Source organism: Ovis aries, chromosome X (assembly GCF_016772045.2).
Source record: "Ovis aries strain OAR_USU_Benz2616 breed Rambouillet chromosome X, ARS-UI_Ramb_v3.0, whole genome shotgun sequence".
Classification (NCBI taxonomy): Eukaryota; Metazoa; Chordata; class Mammalia; order Artiodactyla; family Bovidae; genus Ovis; species Ovis aries.
Genome location: NC_056080.1, coordinates 82,599,255 through 82,620,229, shown reverse-complemented (window position 1 = coordinate 82,620,229; position 20,975 = coordinate 82,599,255). Strand labels below are relative to the sequence as shown.

The 20,975-nt window shown below is 46.5% G+C and overlaps 1 protein-coding gene and 1 pseudogene across 1 annotated transcript; both read right to left on the bottom strand.

Annotated features, from left to right (window-relative positions):
- Positions 1–5,636: 5,636 nt before the first annotated feature.
- Positions 5,637–6,176, bottom strand: LOC114108607 (spermatid nuclear transition protein 3-like). Its single transcript, XM_027962786.2, has 2 exons — positions 6,034–6,176; positions 5,637–5,852 (listed from the first exon to the last, which is right to left on the bottom strand). Exons 1-2 carry the CDS (start codon positions 6,148–6,150, stop codon positions 5,637–5,639), a joined length of 333 nt encoding a protein of 110 aa, XP_027818587.2. The 5' UTR covers positions 6,151–6,176.
- A 5,012-nt stretch (positions 6,177–11,188) lies between these two features.
- On the bottom strand, positions 11,189–11,725 carry LOC121818316 (spermatid nuclear transition protein 3-like; annotated as a pseudogene).
- Between the last annotated feature and the right edge of the window lie 9,250 nt (positions 11,726–20,975).

Here is a 20,975-nt window from a genome sequence, read left to right as displayed (position 1 = left end):
TGGAGCAGAAGCCCTGAAAGTCAGGCCAGATATGGCTATGTCCTCTCAAGTATGTACACTCTCCTCTCCCAGCACTGCAACCCTTGCCACAGAGGGACAAGAGGAGCATGTTCTGGTTAGGAAAAAGAAAGGAGCAAATCTACAGGCTGGCTGCTTACAGAGGTCCAGGCTACCTCCAACTCACCATCTGTGACAGCATCAGCAGTACCATCTCTTGCCCTGCTTAAACATAGCTTCTGGTCTTAGACCTCTTGGTCCCTCACAGCTGATCACTTCCCCAAGCCTTTGCTATCCCTGCCCTGTTGAAGAGGGGTGCTATTGGGCAGGTGAGGCCCTCATGGGCTCTGGGCATGTACTGGGTCATCTGCTGTGGCAGTCGGGCCTCCATCAGAGATCAGGACTTCTCCTGATACGCTGCCTATGTAAGTGCCCTCCATGAGCATGGCCCCGGCTCTCCCACCCAGATGCCGCCCTGGGCCAGATGCCCCTCTGTTAACAACATCCCAGCTCTCTGCCTCATCATGGAAGCCCCTGCTCCAGTGCAGAGCAGCCACACGAAGTAAGCAGGGCATGTGTAGGGGTGGGCAGTTGTGGGGAAAACAGGCATCCACAAATGCGGTCTCAATCTGTCCTCTTCATTGTGGCTTGGGAGCAAGCCCCTGAGCACATGCTCCTGGAGGGTGAGGCCAGGCTTCCCACAGACCTCCTCTTAGTCCACATGGCCCTGCAGCCAGCTAAGGGTGTTTCTCTTCCCTGTGTCAGACCCCAGGACTTGTGTGTCCAATATATGGCTCGAACCACTCACACCCAGGGCATATCTCCAACCGTGTAGTCTCCCTTATATTCTGAGTCCTCTCCCATGGGCACAGGTCAGGACTTGAATGATCATTTTCCCTTTCTATCCTATTCCCTGTCAATCTTTCTTTGAGAGTAGGTTTAAGAATCTTTCTGCATTTTCCGATTAGTTTTTTGAACTAATTGTTCTACATGATGATGTATACTTTTTTTTTCTTTTTTTTAATTCGAGTATCTTTGATTTACCATGTTGTGTTTTAGGTGTACATCAAAGTGATTCAGCTTTACATATACATGTATTTGGGCTTCCCACTTGACTAAGTTGTTAAAGAATCAGCCTGCAATGAAGGAGATGTGGGTTCAATCCCTGGGTTGGGAAGATATACTCAGAGGGTCATGACAAGCCACTCCAGTATTCTTGCCTGGAGAATCTCATGGACAGAGGAGCCTAGCAGGCTACAGTCCATAGAGTCACAAAGAGTAGGGCACATCTGAAGCAACGGAGCTTGCCCAGGCGCATACATATGGCTATTCCTTTACAAATTCTTTTTCCATTTATGTTGTTACAGAATGTCTCACAGAGTTGTCTGTGGTTTTGTAGTAGGTCCTTGTTGGTTATCTATTTTATAAATACTGGTGTCTATATATATGTTAATCCCCAACTCCCAATGTATCCCTCCCCCACAACTTCCCATTTGGTAACCATCAGTTTGGCTTCCATGTGGATGTGTTTTTGATGTTCTTTGGGGGAGGCAGTTTAATCGTTTGAAGTAGTCCTACTTTTCTATTTTTGCTTTTGTTGCCTATGCTTTTGGTGTCACATACCTAAAATCACATCTAAGACCAATGTTTACAACTTCTCCAGGATGTTTTCTTCTAGTTGATTTGTAGTTTCAGATCTTGCATTTAAATCTTTAATCAACTCTGAGTTTAGTTTTTTATATGGTATAAGGTAAGGGTTCAATTTCAAACTTCTGCATTCAGATTTCTACTTGCCCACGGCAATTAATTGAAGAGATGGCGAGGTGAAATTTAATCATGACCATCTCAAGGCAGAAATGAGTGACAGGCCTATAGGAAAGGCACTGGGGTGAGGGACTTGACCAGGAGCATGTAAAGTTTGGGGACTCCCACTTGATTCTGGCTGATATGTGGATGTGATCCTGGGCAGATGGGTTCTGACTCTTGGCATATAGATTTGCTCTTGACCTCTGCCAAGCCAGAGAAGCCTCTGGGCCAGCAGTATTGTGCTCTTATCATGAATCCATGGACACTGCTTTGGCTTTTGCATTTGGTGTCATGCAATTGGGTGGTCTTAATATAAAGACATAGAGTTCCTCTTGACTACGGATAAAATAAGCTTCTCTTTTAAGCTCCTTTGACTTCTGATCCACTCTCTACTTTATGGATTTTACTATATTTTCAAACAGATTTTTAGACATACTTGGCAAAAGAGAGTGATTCTCTCCCTTACAGTCTTAGATAATCCAACTACTGATCATATTTTATGTCACCACACTGTTGATTTCTAATCCGTTTACCTCTCTGGCATGCATGTCTGATAAGATACATACTCAAAAATCTATTATACAAGCTGCATGTAATAAACTGCAACTGATTAGAGAACGTGAAAAAATTAATACTCAAGAGAATGATAAAGAAAATTTCCTTTGGAGGTGACCATTAGGCTGGCCTCAGATGGTTGCTAGTTTCTGCGTCACAGAAGATAAGATGGACACAGGCATAGAGGAAAGTAGAAGGTCTTGGGGAAATCATTGTGTTAGTCAATAGAGGTTGTTATGGACACAGCTAGAGAGGTCAGTTGGCATCTATTCATAGGGAACCTGTATAAGTGGAAGTATAAAGAGTTTCTACTACTCTTTGAAAGTGCTAATGAGCAAAACCCCCTCCAATAAAACACAGCTTTTGCAATAGGACTTGACATGTCTGAATCACAATATACCCTCCTTTTCCAGGAGAGTTACAGGCGTCTGATATTGATTTATTGTTGTTGATCTACTTGGACATACCCTTTCTCAACTCATGACTTATTATTTGTTTTTCTCTTTTAACCCTAAGTGTCTTTGGATCCTTTTTAAACTCTATGCATCCTCACTTCTCTCTGCAAGGTGGCAGTATATCCATGGATATTAAAATATATACCAGTGGCACTTTAGGGAAACAAGGGCCTCTAACATCCACTTTTGGTCCACCTCAGGACTTTCCTGATAACTCAGCTGGGAAAGATTCTGCCTGCAAAGCTGGAGACATCAGTTCAATTCTTGGGTAGGGAAGATGTGCTGGAGAAGGGATCAGCTACCCACTCCAGTATTCCTTGGCTTCCCTTGTGGCTCAGCTGCTGAAGAATCCGCCTGCAATGTGGGAGACCTGGATTTGATCCCAGGGTTGGGAAGATCCCCTGGAGTAAGGAAAGGATAACCACTCCAGTATTCTGGCCTGGAGAATTGGAGTCACCAACAGTCGGACACAACTGAGCAACTTTCACTTTCAGCTCTTCAGGCCTAGCAATCTGTTACCTTCTGCTAACAGCAAGTTATGGGGAAACAGTGGAAACAGTGTCAGACTATATTTTGGGGGGCTCCAAAATCACTGCAGATGGTGACTGCAGCCATGAAATTAAAAGATGCTTACTCCTTGGAAGAAGAGTTATGACCAACCTAGATAGCATATTCAAAAGCAGAGACATTACTGTGCCAACTAAGGTCCATCTAGTCAAGGCTATGGTTTTTCCTGTGGTCATGTATGGATGTGAGAGTTGGACTGTGAAGAAAGCTGAGCACCAAAGAACTGATGCTTTTGAACTGTGGTGTTGGAGAAGACTCTTGAGAGTCCCTTGGACTGCAAGGAGTTCCAACCAGTCCATTCTGAAGGAGATCAGCCCTGGGATTTCTTTGGAAGGAATGATGCTAAAACTGAAACTCCACTAATTTGGCCACCTCATGCGAAGGGTTGACTCATGTGAAAAGACTCTGATGCTGGGAAGGATTGGGGGCAGGAGGAGAAGGGGATGACCGAGGATGAGATGGCTGGATGGCATCACTGACTCAATGGACATGAGACTGAGTAAACTCTGGGAGTTGGTGATGGATGGGGAGGCCTGGCGGGCTGGGATTCATGGGGTTGCAAAGATTTGGAGACAACTGAGTGACTGAACTGAACTGAACAGTAAGTATTTCAGTAAGTCCCACAACAGGGCATTAAAGTGTGCTAGTGTTAAATGGTGAATAATATACACAGATCTGGAATCACAGCACCGACCTATAGGTAGACATAAGGTCTCTCTGTCCATTTCATCGTGGTAGCTGCTTTAACTGATTAATTTTCAGCAGGCAGGAATGATAGTTCTCCCACTTCCTTTGAAAGGACCACAAACTCGGGGTCTCCTTCACTCTTAATGATTTTAAATCACATTCAGTGACTGACTATGAATCATCATCTGTGTCTCTCAGGAGTTAAAGGGCCAGAAAGATTTAATCAGGGAGCTGCAATCCAAATAAAAGATGCCATATCATTAACTTAACATCTGAAATCAACTCTATTGATGCTGATGGTAAAACTCTGTCTTTTCATTGTTTCTAGAATGTTTTCTGAAGACACACGGGATTCCTCTGGTAGAGACTCTGCCTTATACAACTCCATATTAGATTGACTACTTGAACTTATTTAAACATTTCAAAATGAAAATTAACATCAAATAATATCCCACACTCTTATTTTTAAACCACAAAACCTTGTAGAGCTTAGACTAACAAAAGACTTTATTGGGGAAGAATGTTTTATGGCTGTAGTTATTTAGAAATACTAGGGGATGATGATCAATATAAGACCAGCTTTTACTCAGTCTTATGTTAATACTTGTATCAAAAGTCTCTGTCCTGACTTCTCTGGCTGTCCAGGGGTTAGGACTCCATGCTTTCACTAGAAGGGGAACCGGTTCAATCCCTGGTCAGGGAACTAAGATCCCACAAACTGCATGGTGCCCACCACCCAAAAAAATGATCTGTGTGTGGTGATCCTGTTTGTCATCTGCACCGGGATTTGGGCCAGCTCCACTGCCCTGCCCGTGGGAACACACTGCTCCCACCAATTTCTTAGGAAAACAGTGGCCTGAGTGATATTTGGTCTGTTCCCTCCAAACATTATTTTAATCTTTGAGAGTGCTGGTTGTGGGTTTTAGTTGGATCAGCATTTTGGGCCTCCTGAGCACCTTTAGCTGACAGCAAAGGTGAGTGATGCAACAAAGCCCATTATGACGTAAGTGGCCGGGATGTGATTACTGCCTGCCTCTCTCAGGGGAAGTATGACATTCACCATCCCCATGTGAAACCCTCTTCCCATCTGGGTTCTGGCAATCTAGACCCTCATGTCATTCCACACCCCAAACAACGGCAGTAACACCACACCACTACTCCTTGCCTCTGAGATCAATTGATAAGCGGGGTTAGCCATCTTCACTGTAGACTCCTGACCCAGTCCAGGCCTCTCCTCACTGGCTAACTGGGGACCTCAGGGTCTGTCCGCCAATCTCTCGGGACCTCGCACCCCTCCCCACTCAGGTGCCCACCTCTTTTCTTCCCTCCCTCCCTTCCCATCAGAAAATTCACACACACACAAATATCATCTTTTCACCCTTTGATGTTTATTTTAATCGCAGCCATCAGTTTACTAGGTTAGTGTGAGAGTCAGCCTTTTCCTGCTTAACCATTTCTAAGAAAGCAGACCACTGGAGACACAATTCTAAACTGTCTGACCTTTTCTATTCAGTTACTGGCTGCCCAGGTTGTACTTCCCCAGGGTCTCTCATTCTGGGGTGGCTGAGCTTATCTTCTCTTTTGATTCTGCCCCCTTCTTTGACTCTGACGCATATTTCGGTACCTCTTTCGGCTTTGGTTCAGTTTCTCACGTACACGGGAACGGAGAAAACAGTTTGGTTCTCTTGTTTTCTTCACCTTCTTCGACGGAGTGGCGTACGATCGGATTTTCTTTCTCAAGGTTCCTTTTAGAGGTCTTCTGACCCTCATGGTCATATTTCGTGCCTTGAAAGACAAGAGAAGGGTATGAGTTTTGAGGAAAGAGTATAACAACTGAGTTGGAAAGGAGACTTCATGAAAAGGGAGGTGGCCTGATGAGGACTTTTGCGCCAGGCAAGGGCAGTGTAGAGGTCTTGGGCACCAAAGTCAATGGAGAACCTGCGGAGTGTCGATGGAATCATCTTACCTTCACGCTGCCTCTGTATCTCCGTTGCCAGAGGGTCTTCTTTCTTCCTTTCATCCTCGAAGCAAACCGCACTGCAACTCTTCTTGGCTGCCGTGGCTTCCTGGTTCCCTTAGCCATGATGACACCATGAAGTGGCCTAACCCAGAATCTCTGCCTCTGACCTCCCTATATATACCTTCCCAGGACAATGAGGAGCCACACCCTTCACTCTGATTGGTCAGCTAGGCACTCCCCCAGCCAATGGTGGCTTTGGGGGTCTTAGACATCACAATGTACCACGGTGTCCATCAACATGGGTTAGTGGGTGCTGAGGGAGGCCATGATATAACTTTCCCACCCTTGACCCCTCTGTGTGTCTGATTCTGAGGAGTGGTGATTCAGGGGCATGGTGTTTCTTCTCGTGACCCTCAGACTTTCCTTCAGTGCCCTTTATTCTTTGACTTGGATGTCCCCCTTCAACACTCCTGCCCCCTCCATCCCTGTATGAACCTCTGCCAAACACTTTTCATCCCATTTCAGCACTTCAGAGTCCTCTAGTCACTTCATCTTTAGACCACCCTCATTGTATCGGGGGTTCTTGAGGGGCTTAAGGAACTTAAGAGCGAGCAGGTAATTGAGAACAGGTTGGAAGTTTTGTCTACTCCAGTGAGCTTTAGAGACCCCAAGGCTTGGTGAATCTTCAGTCCGTTGCCCCAAGATCTATACACCGTCTCCATAAGATTACACTTCAGAGCAAAGAAAGTGTTAAATGCCTCCTCCAATAAGATTGCTGGGGACACTTCAACTCTCATATTGAGGAGGGAAACTCACCTTGCCCCATCTACCAGAAAGACATTCCCGATTTACGCAAAAATGAAGAAAAGGAAAGGAAGGTGCCCAAAGGCAAGAGTCCGTTTTCCACTGTGCCCCTAACTCTCGAGTGAATCACTTCCCCAGTGGGCCCACATTAACAGTGATCATCAGATAGGGCCCACTATGGAGCTGACCAATAGCTGAGCAAGAGAAGTACCAGTAGGTACCTCATTGATAGTTGGTTGCTTATGGGCAGGGCGCAGGGTTGCACTGTCCAATTGCTAGGCAAGACCGGTTGCTTAGTAACAGGATATGGAGTCACCAGGCACAGCAATGGCTACCTGCTAAGGGCTGTGCTCATGCTGCTCTGTTACCGAAGGATACGTTGGGTCCAGTGTGCTTTACTCAGTTTAATGGGTCTGTTCCAAATCAGGATTTGATTTCACAGGCTTCTTTAACTTTTGTACATCATTCTTTTCCTTGTATTCCCAGGCATGCCTGTCAGCAGTGCTCATCTATATGCCCCTCCAACAGCTGCCACATGATCACATGTGCCGCATATAGCATAGCTAATATTTCAAAGCCACCAAGAATATGAAAGCCAGCCCACCTTGAGAACTACTTTGACAAACCTTAACCTCACAGTGATTCTTCTTCTATGCACAGTGTAACAGAGCAGAGTGAGCACAGCCCTATGCAGTTAGCCATTGGTGTGCTTCTTTTCAACGCACCCTGTTCCTAGGCAGCAGGTGTGGCTCAGCCTTGCTTGGGGCCTCAGATGGCCCCATTTACAAGCAGCCAACTGTCAAGGAGTGGCCATTCATTGTCCTGCTCAGCTATTGATCAGCACCACAGTGGGCCCTGCCCACAGTTACTGTCAATGAGGGACCATTCATTGGGGAAGTGATTAAGTAAGGGTGGTGTGGTGGTCATCAGGTGGAAAGTGAGAGAAGAGAGATTCTGGCATTCTTGTGGAGGGCCTGGAGATGACCCAACGTTGCGCCAGTGGGTGAGCTGGATGGTCCCAGGGAATAGACTGGGGACTACATCCTTTAGTGATTCAGAGCCCTCACTAAGTCCCTCCACTAGCCTTGGCCCAGGCCGTGAGGAGCGGCGAACCTCTCCCCCATCCCTGTCTCTGCAACTTCATGGCAGGTGGCCATCTTTCTGGGTCTCAGGCTGTGAGAACTGGTCTCCTCAGGTGGACAGCTTGAGGAGACAGGACCTATTGTGTTGGCTACCTGGCTCCATCAAGGATGAGAGCTGGGTCGAATATGGGAACCTTGCCCTGAAGGAGCTGCCAATGGAAACCTGTTTCTGTTTAACCAGGATGGGACATATCACGGTGAAAGGTGTTCCTTGAGACTTTGCCCTCTCCGGTCAGGACAGAAAATGACATTCATCTGGTCGAGATATTTAGGAACATCATTACCTGACCATGACCTAACCTTAAGCACAAAGGGTGTGACACCACGAAGTCTGAAACCACTTACCACAACTTTCTCTAACCTTTGCTTTTAAACATACTTACTGAAAACGTTCAGTAACTTTGGGTTCTTAGGGCAAGAGCCACCCTCATCCTTGTATGAATCTGTAATCAACCTTTCCCTGTCCCAAACTCAAACATTTCATTTTGATGGGACTCATTCTGCATCAAGCACATGGACTTGCAATTGTGGTAACAACAATACTGTCGAAGGGCTGACTTTGCCTCTCTTAAACAACAGCAGAGACTGGCCAAGTGCTCACAGTCATCCATAATATACCCACTCATTTGGCTTGGCTAAGCTTTAGCCAACCTTCTCTCCTCTGAACTTCAGCTTTCCCCCAAGCTTGAGCAAGCACTAAGCGTCAGACCTTTCTGGCTCCCTTAACAGCTCATTCTAAGAATCAGCTCACTACAGAAAGAAACACTTCCTGTCACACTGATCCATCATGCTGTCTGTTCATCCATCCCCACCTCTTGCCCCATCTCACACACACACACACACACACACACACACACACACACACACACACACAGATACACAAACTCATGCACACACACGGAGCTGTTGCTCACCCTGCTTATTCTTTCATGTTAACGAAATATCTTTTTCTGTTCCATTTTGAGACACGTTAAGAACGTGTGGTCAAAACATTCTCCCTATTGCAATCAGTTCTTTTCAGTCGCTCAGTCGTGTCCGACTCTTCGTGACCCCATGAGTCACAGCACGCCAGGCCTCCCTGTCCATCACCAACTGTGCATTCAGATGCTTATATCTTTGCTTTGCTCCTTTGCTTTTTGCTTCTCTTCTTTTCACAGCTATTTGTAAGGCCTCCCCAGACAGCCCTTGTGCTTTTCTGCATTTCTTTTCCATGGGGATGGTCTTGATCCCTGTCTCCTGTACAATGTCATGAACCTCATTCCATAGTTCATCAGGCATTCTATCTATCAGACCTGGGCCCTTAAATCTATTTCTCACTTCCACTGCATAATCATAAGGGATTTGATTTAAGTCATACCTGAATGGTCTAGTGGTTTTCCCTATTTTCTTCAATTTGAGTCTGGATTTGGTAATAAGGAGTTCATGACCTGAGCCACGGTCTGCTCCTGGTCTTGTTTTTGTTGACTGTATAGAGCTTCTCCATCTTTGGTGGCAAAGGATATAATCAATCTGATTTCACTGTTGACCATCTGGTGATGTCCATGTGTAGAGTCTTACTTGTGTTGTTGGAAGAGTGTATTTGTTATGACCAGTGCATTTTCTTGCCGAAACTCTATTAGCCTTTGCCCTGCTTCGTTCTGCATTCCAAGGCCAAATTTGCCTGTTACTCCAGGTGTTTCTTGACTTCCTACTTTTGCATTCCAGACCCCTATATTGAAAAGGACATCTTTGGGGGTGTTAGTTCTAAAAGGTCTTGTAGGTCTTCATAAAACCGTTCAACTTCAGTTTCTTCAGCGTTCCTGCTTGGGGCCTAGACTTGCATAACTGTGATATTGAATGGTTTGCCTTGGAGACGAACAGAGATCATTCTGTCGTTTTTGAGATTGCGTCCAAGTACTACATTTCGGACTCTTTTGTTGACTAGGATGGCTACTCCATGTCTTCTGAGGAGTTCCTGCCCGCAGTAGTAGATATAATGGTCATCTGAGGTAAGTCCACCCTTTCCAGTCCATTTTCGTTCGCTGATCCCTAGAATGTCGACGTTCACCCTTGCCATCTCTTGTTTGACCACTTCCAATTTGCCTTCAAAGTAGATACCCCATACTCTTATATTTAAACCACAAAAACTTGCAGAGCTTGGACTACAAAAGATTTTTGGGGGGAAGAATGTTTTACAACTGTAGTTATTTAGAAATACTAGGGGATGATGATCAATATAAGACCAGCTTGTACTCAGTCTTATGTTAATACTTGTATCAAAAGTCTCTGTCCTGACTTCTCTGGCTGTCCAGGGGTTAGGACTCCATGCTTTCACTAGAAGGGGAACCGGTTCAATCCCTGGTCAGGGAACTAAGATCCCACAAACTGCATGGTGCCCACCACCCAAAAAAATGATCTGTGTGTGGTGATCCTGTTTGTCATCTGCACCGGGATTTGGGCCAGCTCCACTGCCCTGCCCGTGGGAACACACTGCTCCCACCAATTTCTTAGGAAAACAGTGGCCTGAGTGATATTTGGTCTGTTCCCTCCAAACATTATTTTAATCTTTGAGAGTGCTGGTTGTGGGTTTTAGTTGGATCAGCATTTTGGGCCTCCTGAGCACCTTTAGCTGACAGCAAAGGTGAGTGATGCAACAAAGCCCATTATGACGTAAGTGGCCGGGATGTGATTTCTGCCTGCCTCTCTCAGGGGAAGTATGACATTCACCATCCCCATGTGAAACCCTCTTCCCATCTGGGTTCTGGCAATCTAGACCCTCATGTCATTCCACACCCCAAACAACGGCAGTAACACCACACCACTACTCCTTGCCTCTGAGATCAATTGATAAGCGGGGTTAGCCATCTTCACTGTAGACTCCTGACCCAGTCCAGGCCTCTCCTCACTGGCTAACTGGGGACCTCAGGGTCTGTCCGCCAATCTCTCGGGACCTCGCACCCCTCCCCACTCAGGTGCCCACCTCTTTTCTTCCCTCCCTCCCTTCCCATCAGAAAATTCACACACACACAAATATCATCTTTTCACCCTTTGATGTTTATTTTAACTGCAGCCATCAGTTTACTAGGTTAGTGTGAGAGTCAGCCTTTTCCTGCTTAACCATTTCTAAGAAAGCAGACCACTGGAGACACAATTCTAAACTGTCTGACCTTTTCTATTCAGTTACTGGCTGCCCAGGTTGTACTTCTCCAGGGTCTCTCATTCTTGGGTGGCTGAGCTTATCTTCTCTTTTGATTCTGCCCCCTTCGTTGACTCTGACTCATATTTTGGTACCTTTTTCGGCTTGGTTCAGTTTCTCACGTGCACAGGAACGGAGAAACAGTTTGGTTCTCTTGTGTTCTTCACCTTCTTCGACGGAGTGGCGTGCGATCGGATTTTCTTTCTCAAGGTTCCTTTTAGAGGTCTTCTGACCCTCATGGTCATATTTCGTGCCTTGAAAGACAAGAGAAGGGTATGAGTTTTGAGGAAAGAGTATAACAACTGAGTTGGAAAGGAGACTTCATGAAAGGGAGGTGGCCTGATGAGGACTTTTGCGCCAGGCAAGGGCAGTGTAGAGGTCTTGGGCACCAAAGTCAATGGAGAACCTGGGGAGTGTCGATGGAATCATCTTACCTTCACGCTGCCTCTGTATCTCCGTTGCCAGAGGGTCTTCTTTCTTCCTTTCTTCCTCGAAGCAAACCGCACTGCAACTCTTCTTGGCTGCCGTGGCTTCCTGGTTCCCTTAGCCATGATGACACCATGAAGTGGCCTAACCCAGAATCTCTGCCTCTGACCTCCCTATATATACCTTCGCAGGACAATGAGGAGCCACACCCTTCACTCTGATTGGTCGGCTAGGCACTCCCCCAGCCAATGGTGGCTTTGGGGGTCTTAGACATCACAATGTACCACGGTGCCCATCAACATGGGTTAGTGGGTGCTGAGGGAGGCCATGATACAACTTTCCCACCCTTGACCCCTCTGTGTGTCTGATTCTGGGGAGTGGTGATTCAGGGGCATGGTGTTTCTTCTCGTGACCCTCAGACTTTCCTTCAGTGCCCTTTATTCTTTGACTTGGATGTCCCCTTCAACACTCCTGCCCCTCCATCCCTGTATGAACCTCTGCCAAACACTTTTCATCCCATTTCAGCACTTCAGAGTCCTCTAGTCACTTCATCTTTAGACCACCCTCTTCCTATCGGGGGGTTCTTGAGGGGCTTAAGGAACTTAAGAGCAAGCAGGTAATTGAGAACAGGTTGGAAGTTTTTCTACTCCAGTGAGCTTTAGAGACCCCAAGGCTTGGTGAATCTTCAGTCCGTTGCCCCAAGATCTATACACCGTCTCCATAAGATTACACTTCAGAGCAAAGAAAGTGTTAAATGCCTCCTCCACTAAGATTGCTGGGGACACTTCAACTCTCATATTGAGGAGGGAAACTCACCTTGCCCCATCCACCAGAAAGACATTCCCGATTTACACAAAAATGAAGAAAAGGAAAGGAAGGTGCCCAAAGGCGAGAGTCCGTTTTCCACTGTGCCCCTAACTCTTGAGTGAATCACTTCCCCAGTGGGCCCACATTAACAGTGATCATCAGATAGGGCCCACTGTGGAGCTGACCAATAGCTGAGCAAGAGAAGTACCAGTAGGTACCTCATTGATAGTTGGTTGCTTATGGGCAGGGCCCAGGGTTGCACTGTCCAATTGCTAGGCAAGACCGGTTGCTTAGTAACAGGATATGGAGTCATCAGGCACAGCAATGGCTACCTGCTAAGGGCTGTGCTCATGCTGCTCTGTTACCGAAGGATATGTTGGGTCCAGTGTGCTTTACTCTGTTTAATGGACTCTATTCCAAATCAGGATTTGATTTCACAGGCTTCTTTAACTTTTGTACATCATTCTTTTCCTTGTATTCCCAGGCATGCCTGTCAGCAGTGCTCATGTATATGCCCCTGCAACAGCTGCCACATGATCACATGTGCCGCATATAGCATAGCTAATATTTCAAAGCCACCAAGAATGTGAAAGCCAGCCCACCTTGAGAACTACTTTGACAAACCTTAACCTCACAGTGATTCTTCTTCTATGCACAGTGTAACAGAGCAGAGTGAGCACAGCCCTATGCAGTTAGCCATTGGTGTGCTTCTTTCCAATGCACCCTGTTCCTAGGCAGCAGGTGTGGCTCAGCCTTGCTTGGGGCCTCAGATGGCCCCATTTACAAGCAGCCAACTGTCAAGGAGTGGCCATTCATTGTCCTGCTCAGCTATTGATCAGCACCACAGTGGGCCCTGCCCACAGTTACTGTCAATGAGGGACCATTCATTGGGGAAGTGATTAAGTAAGGGTGGTGTGGTGGTCATCAGGTGGAAAGTGAGAGAAGAGAGATTCTGGCATTCTTGTGGAGGGCCTGGAGATGACCCAACGTTGCGCCAGTGGGTGAGCTGGATGGTCCCAGGGAATAGACTGGGGACTACATCCTTTAGTGATTCAGAGCCCTCACTAAGTCCCTCCACTAGCCTTGGCCCAGGCCGTGAGGAGCGGCGAACCTCTCCCCCATCCCTGTCTCTGCAACTTCATGGCAGGTGGCCATCTTTCTGGGTCTCAGGCTGTGAGAACTGGTCTCCTCAGGTGGACAGCTTGAGGAGACAGGACCTATTGTGTTGGCTACCTGGCTCCATCAAGGATGAGAGCTGGGTCGAATATGGGAACCTTGCCCTGAAGGAGCTGCCAATGGAAACCTGTTTCTGTTTAACCAGGATGGGACATATCACGGTGAAAGGTGTTCCTTGAGACTTTGCCCTCTCCGGTCAGGACAGAAATGACATTCATCTGGTCGAGATATTTAGGAACATCATTACCTGACCATGACCTAACCTTAAGCACAAAGGGTGTGACACCACGAAGTCTGAAACCACTTACCACAACTTTCTCTAACCTTTGCTTTTAAACATACTTACTGAAAACGTTCAGTAACTTTGGGTTCTTAGGGCAAGAGCCACCCTCATCCTTGTATGAATCTGTAATCAACCTTTCCCTGTCCCAAACTCAAACATTTCATTTTGATGGGACTCATTCTGCATCAAGCACATGGACTTGCAATTGTGGTAACAACAATACTGTCGAAGGGCTGACTTTGCCTCTCTTAAACAACAGCAGAGACTGGCCAAGTGCTCACAGTCATCCATAATATACCCACTCATTTGGCTTGGCTAAGCTTTAGCCAACCTTCTCTCCTCTGAACTTCAGCTTTCCCCAAGCTTGAGCAAGCACTAAGCGTCAGACCTTTCTGGCTCCCTTAACAGCTCATTCTAAGAATCAGCTCACTACAGAAAGAAACACTTCCTGTCACACTGATCCATCATGCTGTCTGTTCATCCATCCCCACCTCTTGCCCCATCTCACACACACACACACACACACACACACACACAGATACACAAACTCATGCACACACACGGAGCTGTTGCTCACCCTGCTTATTCTTTCATGTTAACGAAATATCTTTTTCTGTTCCATTTTGAGACACGTTAAGAACGTGTGGTCAAAACATTCTCCCTATTGCAATCAGTTCTTTTCAGTCGCTCAGTCGTGTCCGACTCTTCGTGACCCCATGAGTCACAGCACGCCAGGCCTCCCTGTCCATCACCAACTGTGCATTCAGATGCTTATATCTTTGCTTTGCTCCTTTGCTTTTTGCTTCTCTTCTTTTCACAGCTATTTGTAAGGCCTCCCCAGACAGCCCTTGTGCTTTTCTGCATTTCTTTTCCATGGGGATGGTCTTGATCCCTGTCTCCTGTACAATGTCATGAACCTCATTCCATAGTTCATCAGGCATTCTATCTATCAGACCTGGGCCCTTAAATCTATTTCTCACTTCCACTGCATAATCATAAGGGATTTGATTTAAGTCATACCTGAATGGTCTAGTGGTTTTCCCTATTTTCTTCAATTTGAGTCTGGATTTGGTAATAAGGAGTTCATGACCTGAGCCACGGTCTGCTCCTGGTCTTGTTTTTGTTGACTGTATAGAGCTTCTCCATCTTTGGTGGCAAAGGATATAATCAATCTGATTTCACTGTTGACCATCTGGTGATGTCCATGTGTAGAGTCTTACTTGTGTTGTTGGAAGAGTGTATTTGTTATGACCAGTGCATTTTCTTGCCGAAACTCTATTAGCCTTTGCCCTGCTTCGTTCTGCATTCCAAGGCCAAATTTGCCTGTTACTCCAGGTGTTTCTTGACTTCCTACTTTTGCATTCCAGACCCCTATATTGAAAAGGACATCTTTGGGGGTGTTAGTTCTAAAAGGTCTTGTAGGTCTTCATAAAACCGTTCAACTTCAGTTTCTTCAGCGTTCCTGCTTGGGGCCTAGACTTGCATAACTGTGATATTGAATGGTTTGCCTTGGAGACGAACAGAGATCATTCTGTCGTTTTTGAGATTGCGTCCAAGTACTACATTTCGGACTCTTTTGTTGACTAGGATGGCTACTCCATGTCTTCTGAGGAGTTCCTGCCCGCAGTAGTAGATATAATGGTCATCTGAGGTAAGTCCACCCTTTCCAGTCCATTTTCGTTCGCTGATCCCTAGAATGTCGACGTTCACCCTTGCCATCTCTTGTTTGACCACTTCCAATTTGCCTTCAAAGTAGATACCCCATACTCTTATATTTAAACCACAAAAACTTGCAGAGCTTGGACTACAAAAGTTTTTTGGGGGGAAGAATGTTTTATGACTGTAGTTATTTAGAAATACTAGGGGATGATGATCAATATAAGACCAGCTTGTACTCAGTCTTATGTTAATACTTGTATCAAAAGTCTCTGTTCTGACTTCTCTGGTTGTCCAGGGGTTAGGACTCCATGCTTTCACTAGAAGGGGAACCGGTTCAATCCCTGGTCAGGGAACTAAGATCCCACAAACTGCATGGTGCCCACCACCCAAAAAAATGATCTGTGTGTGGTGATCCTGTTTGTCATCTGCACCGGGATTTGGGCCAGCTCCACTGCCCTGCCCGTGGGAACACACTGCTCCCACCAATTTCTTAGGAAAACAGTGGCCTAATTGATATTTGGTCTGTTCCCTCCAAACATTATTTTAATCTTTGGGAGTGCTGGTTGTGGGTTTTAGTTGGATCAGCATTTTGGGCCTCCTGAGCACCTTTAGCTGACAGCAAAGGTGAGTGATGCAACAAAGCCCATTATGACGTAAGTGGCCAGGATGTGATTTCTGCCTGCCTCTCTCAGGGGAAGTATGACACTCACCATCCCCATGTGAAACCCTCTTCCCATCTGGGTTCTGGCAATCTAGACCCTCATGTCATTCCACACCCTAAACAATGGCAGTAACACCACACCACTACTCCTTGCCGCTGAGATCAATTGATAAGCGGGGTTAGCCATCTTCAGTGCAGACTCCTGACCCAGTCCAGGCCTCTCCTCTCTGGCTAACTGGGGACCTCAGGGTCTGTCCCCCAATCTCTCGGGACCTCGCACCCCTCCCCACTCAGGTGCCCACCTCTTTTCTTCCCTCCCTCCCTTCCCATCAGAAAATTCACACACACACAAATATCATCTTTTCACCCTTTGATGTTTATTTTAACTGCAGCCATCAGTTTACTATGTTAGTGTGAGAGTCAGCCTTTCCTGCTTAACCATTTCTAAGAAAGCAGACCACTGGAGACACAATTCTAAACTGTCTGACCTTTTCTATTCAGTTACTGGCTGCCCAGGTTGTACTTCTCCAGGGTCTCTCATTCTTGGGTGGCTGAGCTTATCTTCTCTTTGATTCTGCCCCTTCGTTGACTCTGACTCATATTTTGGTACCTTTTTCGGCTTGGTTCAGTTTCTCACGTGCACAGGAACGGAGAAACAGTTTGGTTCTCTTGTGTTCTTCACCTTCTTCGACGGAGTGGCGTGCGATCGGATTTTCTTTCTCAAGGTTCCTTTTAGAGGTCTTCTGACCCTCATGGTCATATTTCGTGCCTTGAAAGACAAGAGAAGGGTATGAGTTTTGAGGAAAGAGTATAACAACTGAGTTGGAAAGGAGACTTCATGAAAAGGGAGGTGGCCTGATGAGGACTTTTGCGCCAGGCAAGGGCAGTGTAGAGGTCTTGGGCACCAAAGTCAATGGAGAACCTGGGGAGTGTCGATGGAATCATCTTACCTTCACGCTGCCTCTGTATCTCCGTTGCCAGAGGGTCTTCTTTCTTCCTTTCTTCCTCGAAGCAAACCGCACTGCAACTCTTCTTGGCTGCCGTGGCTTCCTGGTTCCCTTAGCCATGATGACACCATGAAGTGGCCTAACCCAGAATCTCTGCCTCTGACCTCCCTATATATACCTTCGCAGGACAATGAGGAGCCACACCCTTCACTCTGATTGGTCAGCTAGGCACTCCCCCAGCCAATGGTGGCTTTGGGGGTCTTAGACATCACAATGTACCACGGTGCCCATCAACATGGGTTAGTGGGTGCTGAGGGAGGCCATGATACAACTTTCCCACCCTTGACCCCTCTGTGTGTCTGATTCTGGGAGTGGTGATTCAGGGCATGGTGTTTCTTCTCGTGACCCTCAGACTTTCCTTCAGTGCCCTTTATTCTTTGACTTGGATGTCCCCTTCAACACTCCTGCCCCTCCATCCCTGTATGAACCTCTGCCAAACACTTTTCATCCCATTTCAGCACTTCAGAGTCCTCTAGTCACTTCATCTTTAGACCACCCTCTTCCTATCGGGGGGTTCTTGAGGGGCTTAAGGAACTTAAGAGCAAGCAGGTAATTGAGAACAGGTTGGAAGTTTTTTCTACTCCAGTGAGCTTTAGAGACCCCAAGGCTTGGTGAATCTTCAGTCCGTTGCCCCAAGATCTATACACCGTCTCCATAAGATTACACTTCAGAGCAAAGAAAGTGTTAAATGCCTCCTCCACTAAGATTGCTGGGGACACTTCAACTCTCATATTGAGGAGGGAAACTCACCTTGCCCCATCCACCAGAAAGACATTCCCGATTTACACAAAAATGAAGAAAAGGAAAGGAAGGTGCCCAAAGGCGAGAGTCCGTTTTCCACTGTGCCCCTAACTCTTGAGTGAATCACTTCCCAGTGGGCCCACATTAACAGTGATCATCAGATAGGGCCCACTGTGGAGCTGACCAATAGCTGAGCAAGAGAAGTACCAGTAGGTACCTCATTGATAGTTGGTTGCTTATGGGCAGGGCCCAGGGTTGCACTGTCCAATTGCTAGGCAAGACCGGTTGCTTAGTAACAGGATATGGAGTCATCAGGCACAGCAATGGCTACCTGCTAAGGGCTGTGCTCATGCTGCTCTGTTACCGAAGGATATGTTGGGTCCAGTGTGCTTTACTCTGTTTAATGGACTCTATTCCAAATCAGGATTTGATTTCACAGGCTTCTTTAACTTTTGTACATCATTCTTTTCCTTGTATTCCCAGGCATGCCTGTCAGCAGTGCTCATGTATATGCCCCTGCAACAGCTGCCACATGATCACATGTGCCGCATATAGCATAGCTAATATTTCAAAGCCACCAAGAATGTGAAAGCCAGCCCACCTTGAGAACTACTTTGACAAACCTTAACCTCACAGTGATTCTTCTTCTATGCACAGTGTAACAGAGCAGAGTGAGCACAGCCCTATGCAGTTAGCCATTGGTGTGCTTCTTTCCAACGCACCCTGTTCCTAGGCAGCAGGTGTGGCTCAGCCTTGCTTGGGGCCTCAGATGGCCCCATTTACAAGCAGCCAACTGTCAAGGAGTGGCCATTCATTGTCCTGCTCAGCTATTGATCAGCACCACAGTGGGCCCTGCCCACAGTTACTGTCAATGAGGGACCATTCATTGGGGAAGTGATTAAGTAAGGGTGGTGTGGTGGTCATCAGGTGGAAAGTGAGAGAAGAGAGATTCTGGCATTCTTGTGGAGGGCCTGGAGATGACCCAACGTTGCGCCAGTGGGTGAGCTGGATGGTCCCAGGGAATAGACTGGGGACTACATCCTTTAGTGATTCAGAGCCCTCACTAAGTCCCTCCACTAGCCTTGGCCCAGGCCGTGAGGAGCGGCGAACCTCTCCCCATCCCTGTCTCTGCAACTTCATGGCAGGTGGCCATCTTTCTGGGTCTCAGGCTGTGAGAACTGGTCTCCTCAGGTGGACAGCTTGAGGAGACAGGACCTATTGTGTTGGCTACCTGGCTCCATCAAGGATGAGAGCTGGGTCGAATATGGGAACCTTGCCCTGAAGGAGCTGCCAATGGAAACCTGTTTCTGTTTAACCAGGATGGGACATATCACGGTGAAAGGTGTTCCTTGAGACTTTGCCCTCTCCGGTCAGGACAGAAAATGACATTCATCTGGTCGAGATATTTAGGAACATCATTACCTGACCATGACCTAACCTTAAGCACAAAGGGTGTGACACCACGAAGTCTGAAACCACTTACCACAACTTTCTCTAACCTTTGCTTTTAAACATACTTACTGAAAACGTTCAGTAACTTTTGGGTTCTTAGGGCAAGAGCCACCCTCATCCTTGTATGAATCTGTAATCAACCTTTCCCTGTCCCAAACTCAAACATTTCATTTTGATGGGACTCATTCTGCATCAAGCACATGGACTTGCAATTGTGGTAACAACAATACTGTCGAAGGGCTGACTTTGCCTCTCTTAAACAACAGCAGAGACTGGCCAAGTGCTCACAGTCATCCATAATATACCCACTCATTTGGCTTGGCTAAGCTTTAGCCAACCTTCTCTCCTCTGAACTTCAGCTTTCCCCCAAGCTTGAGCAAGCACTAAGCGTCAGACCTTTCTGGCTCCCTTAACAGCTCATTCTAAGAATCAGCTCACTACAGAAAGAAACACTTCCTGTCACACTGATCCATCATGCTGTCTGTTCATCCATCCCCACCTCTTGCCCCATCTCACACACACACACACACACACACACACACAGATACACAAACTCATGCACACACACGGAGCTGTTGCTCACCCTGCTTATTCTTTCATGTTAACGAAATATCTTTTTCTGTTCCATTTTGAGACACGTTAAGAACGTGTGGTCAAAACATTCTCCCTATTGCAATCAGTTCTTTTCAGTCGCTCAGTCGTGTCCGACTCTTCGTGACCCCATGAGTCACAGCACGCCAGGCCTCCCTGTCCATCACCAACTGTGCATTCAGATGCTTATATCTTTGCTTTGCTCCTTTGCTTTTTGCTTCTCTTCTTTTCACAGCTATTTGTAAGGCCTCCCAGACAGCCCTTGTGCTTTTCTGCATTTCTTTTCCATGGGGATGGTCTTGATCCCTGTCTCCTGTACAATGTCATGAACCTCATTCCATAGTTCATCAGGCATTCTATCTATCAGACCTGGGCCCTTAAATCTATTTCTCACTTCCACTGCATAATCATAAGGGATTTGATTTAAGTCATACCTGAATGGTCTAGTGGTTTTCCCTATTTTCTTCAATTTGAGTCTGGATTTGGTAATAAGGAGTTCATGACCTGAGCCACGGTCTGCTCCTGGTCTTGTTTTTGTTGACTGTATAGAGCTTCTCCATCTTTGGTGGCAAAGGATATAATCAATCTGATTTCACTGTTGACCATCTGGTGATGTCCATGTGTAGAGTCTTACTTGTGTTGTTGGAAGAGTGTATTTGTTATGACCAGTGCATTTTCTTGCCGAAACTCTATTAGCCTTTGCCCTGCTTCGTTCTGCATTCCAAGGCCAAATTTGCCTGTTACTCCAGGTGTTTCTTGACTTCCTACTTTTGCATTCCAGACCCCTATATTGAAAAGGACATCTTTGGGGGTGTTAGTTCTAAAAGGTCTTGTAGGTCTTCATAAAACCGTTCAACTTCAGTTTCTTCAGCGTTCCTGCTTGGGGCCTAGACTTGCATAACTGTGATATTGAATGGTTTGCCTTGGAGACGAACAGAGATCATTCTGTCGTTTTTGAGATTGCGTCCAAGTACTACATTTCGGACTCTTTTGTTGACTAGGATGGCTACTCCATGTCTTCTGA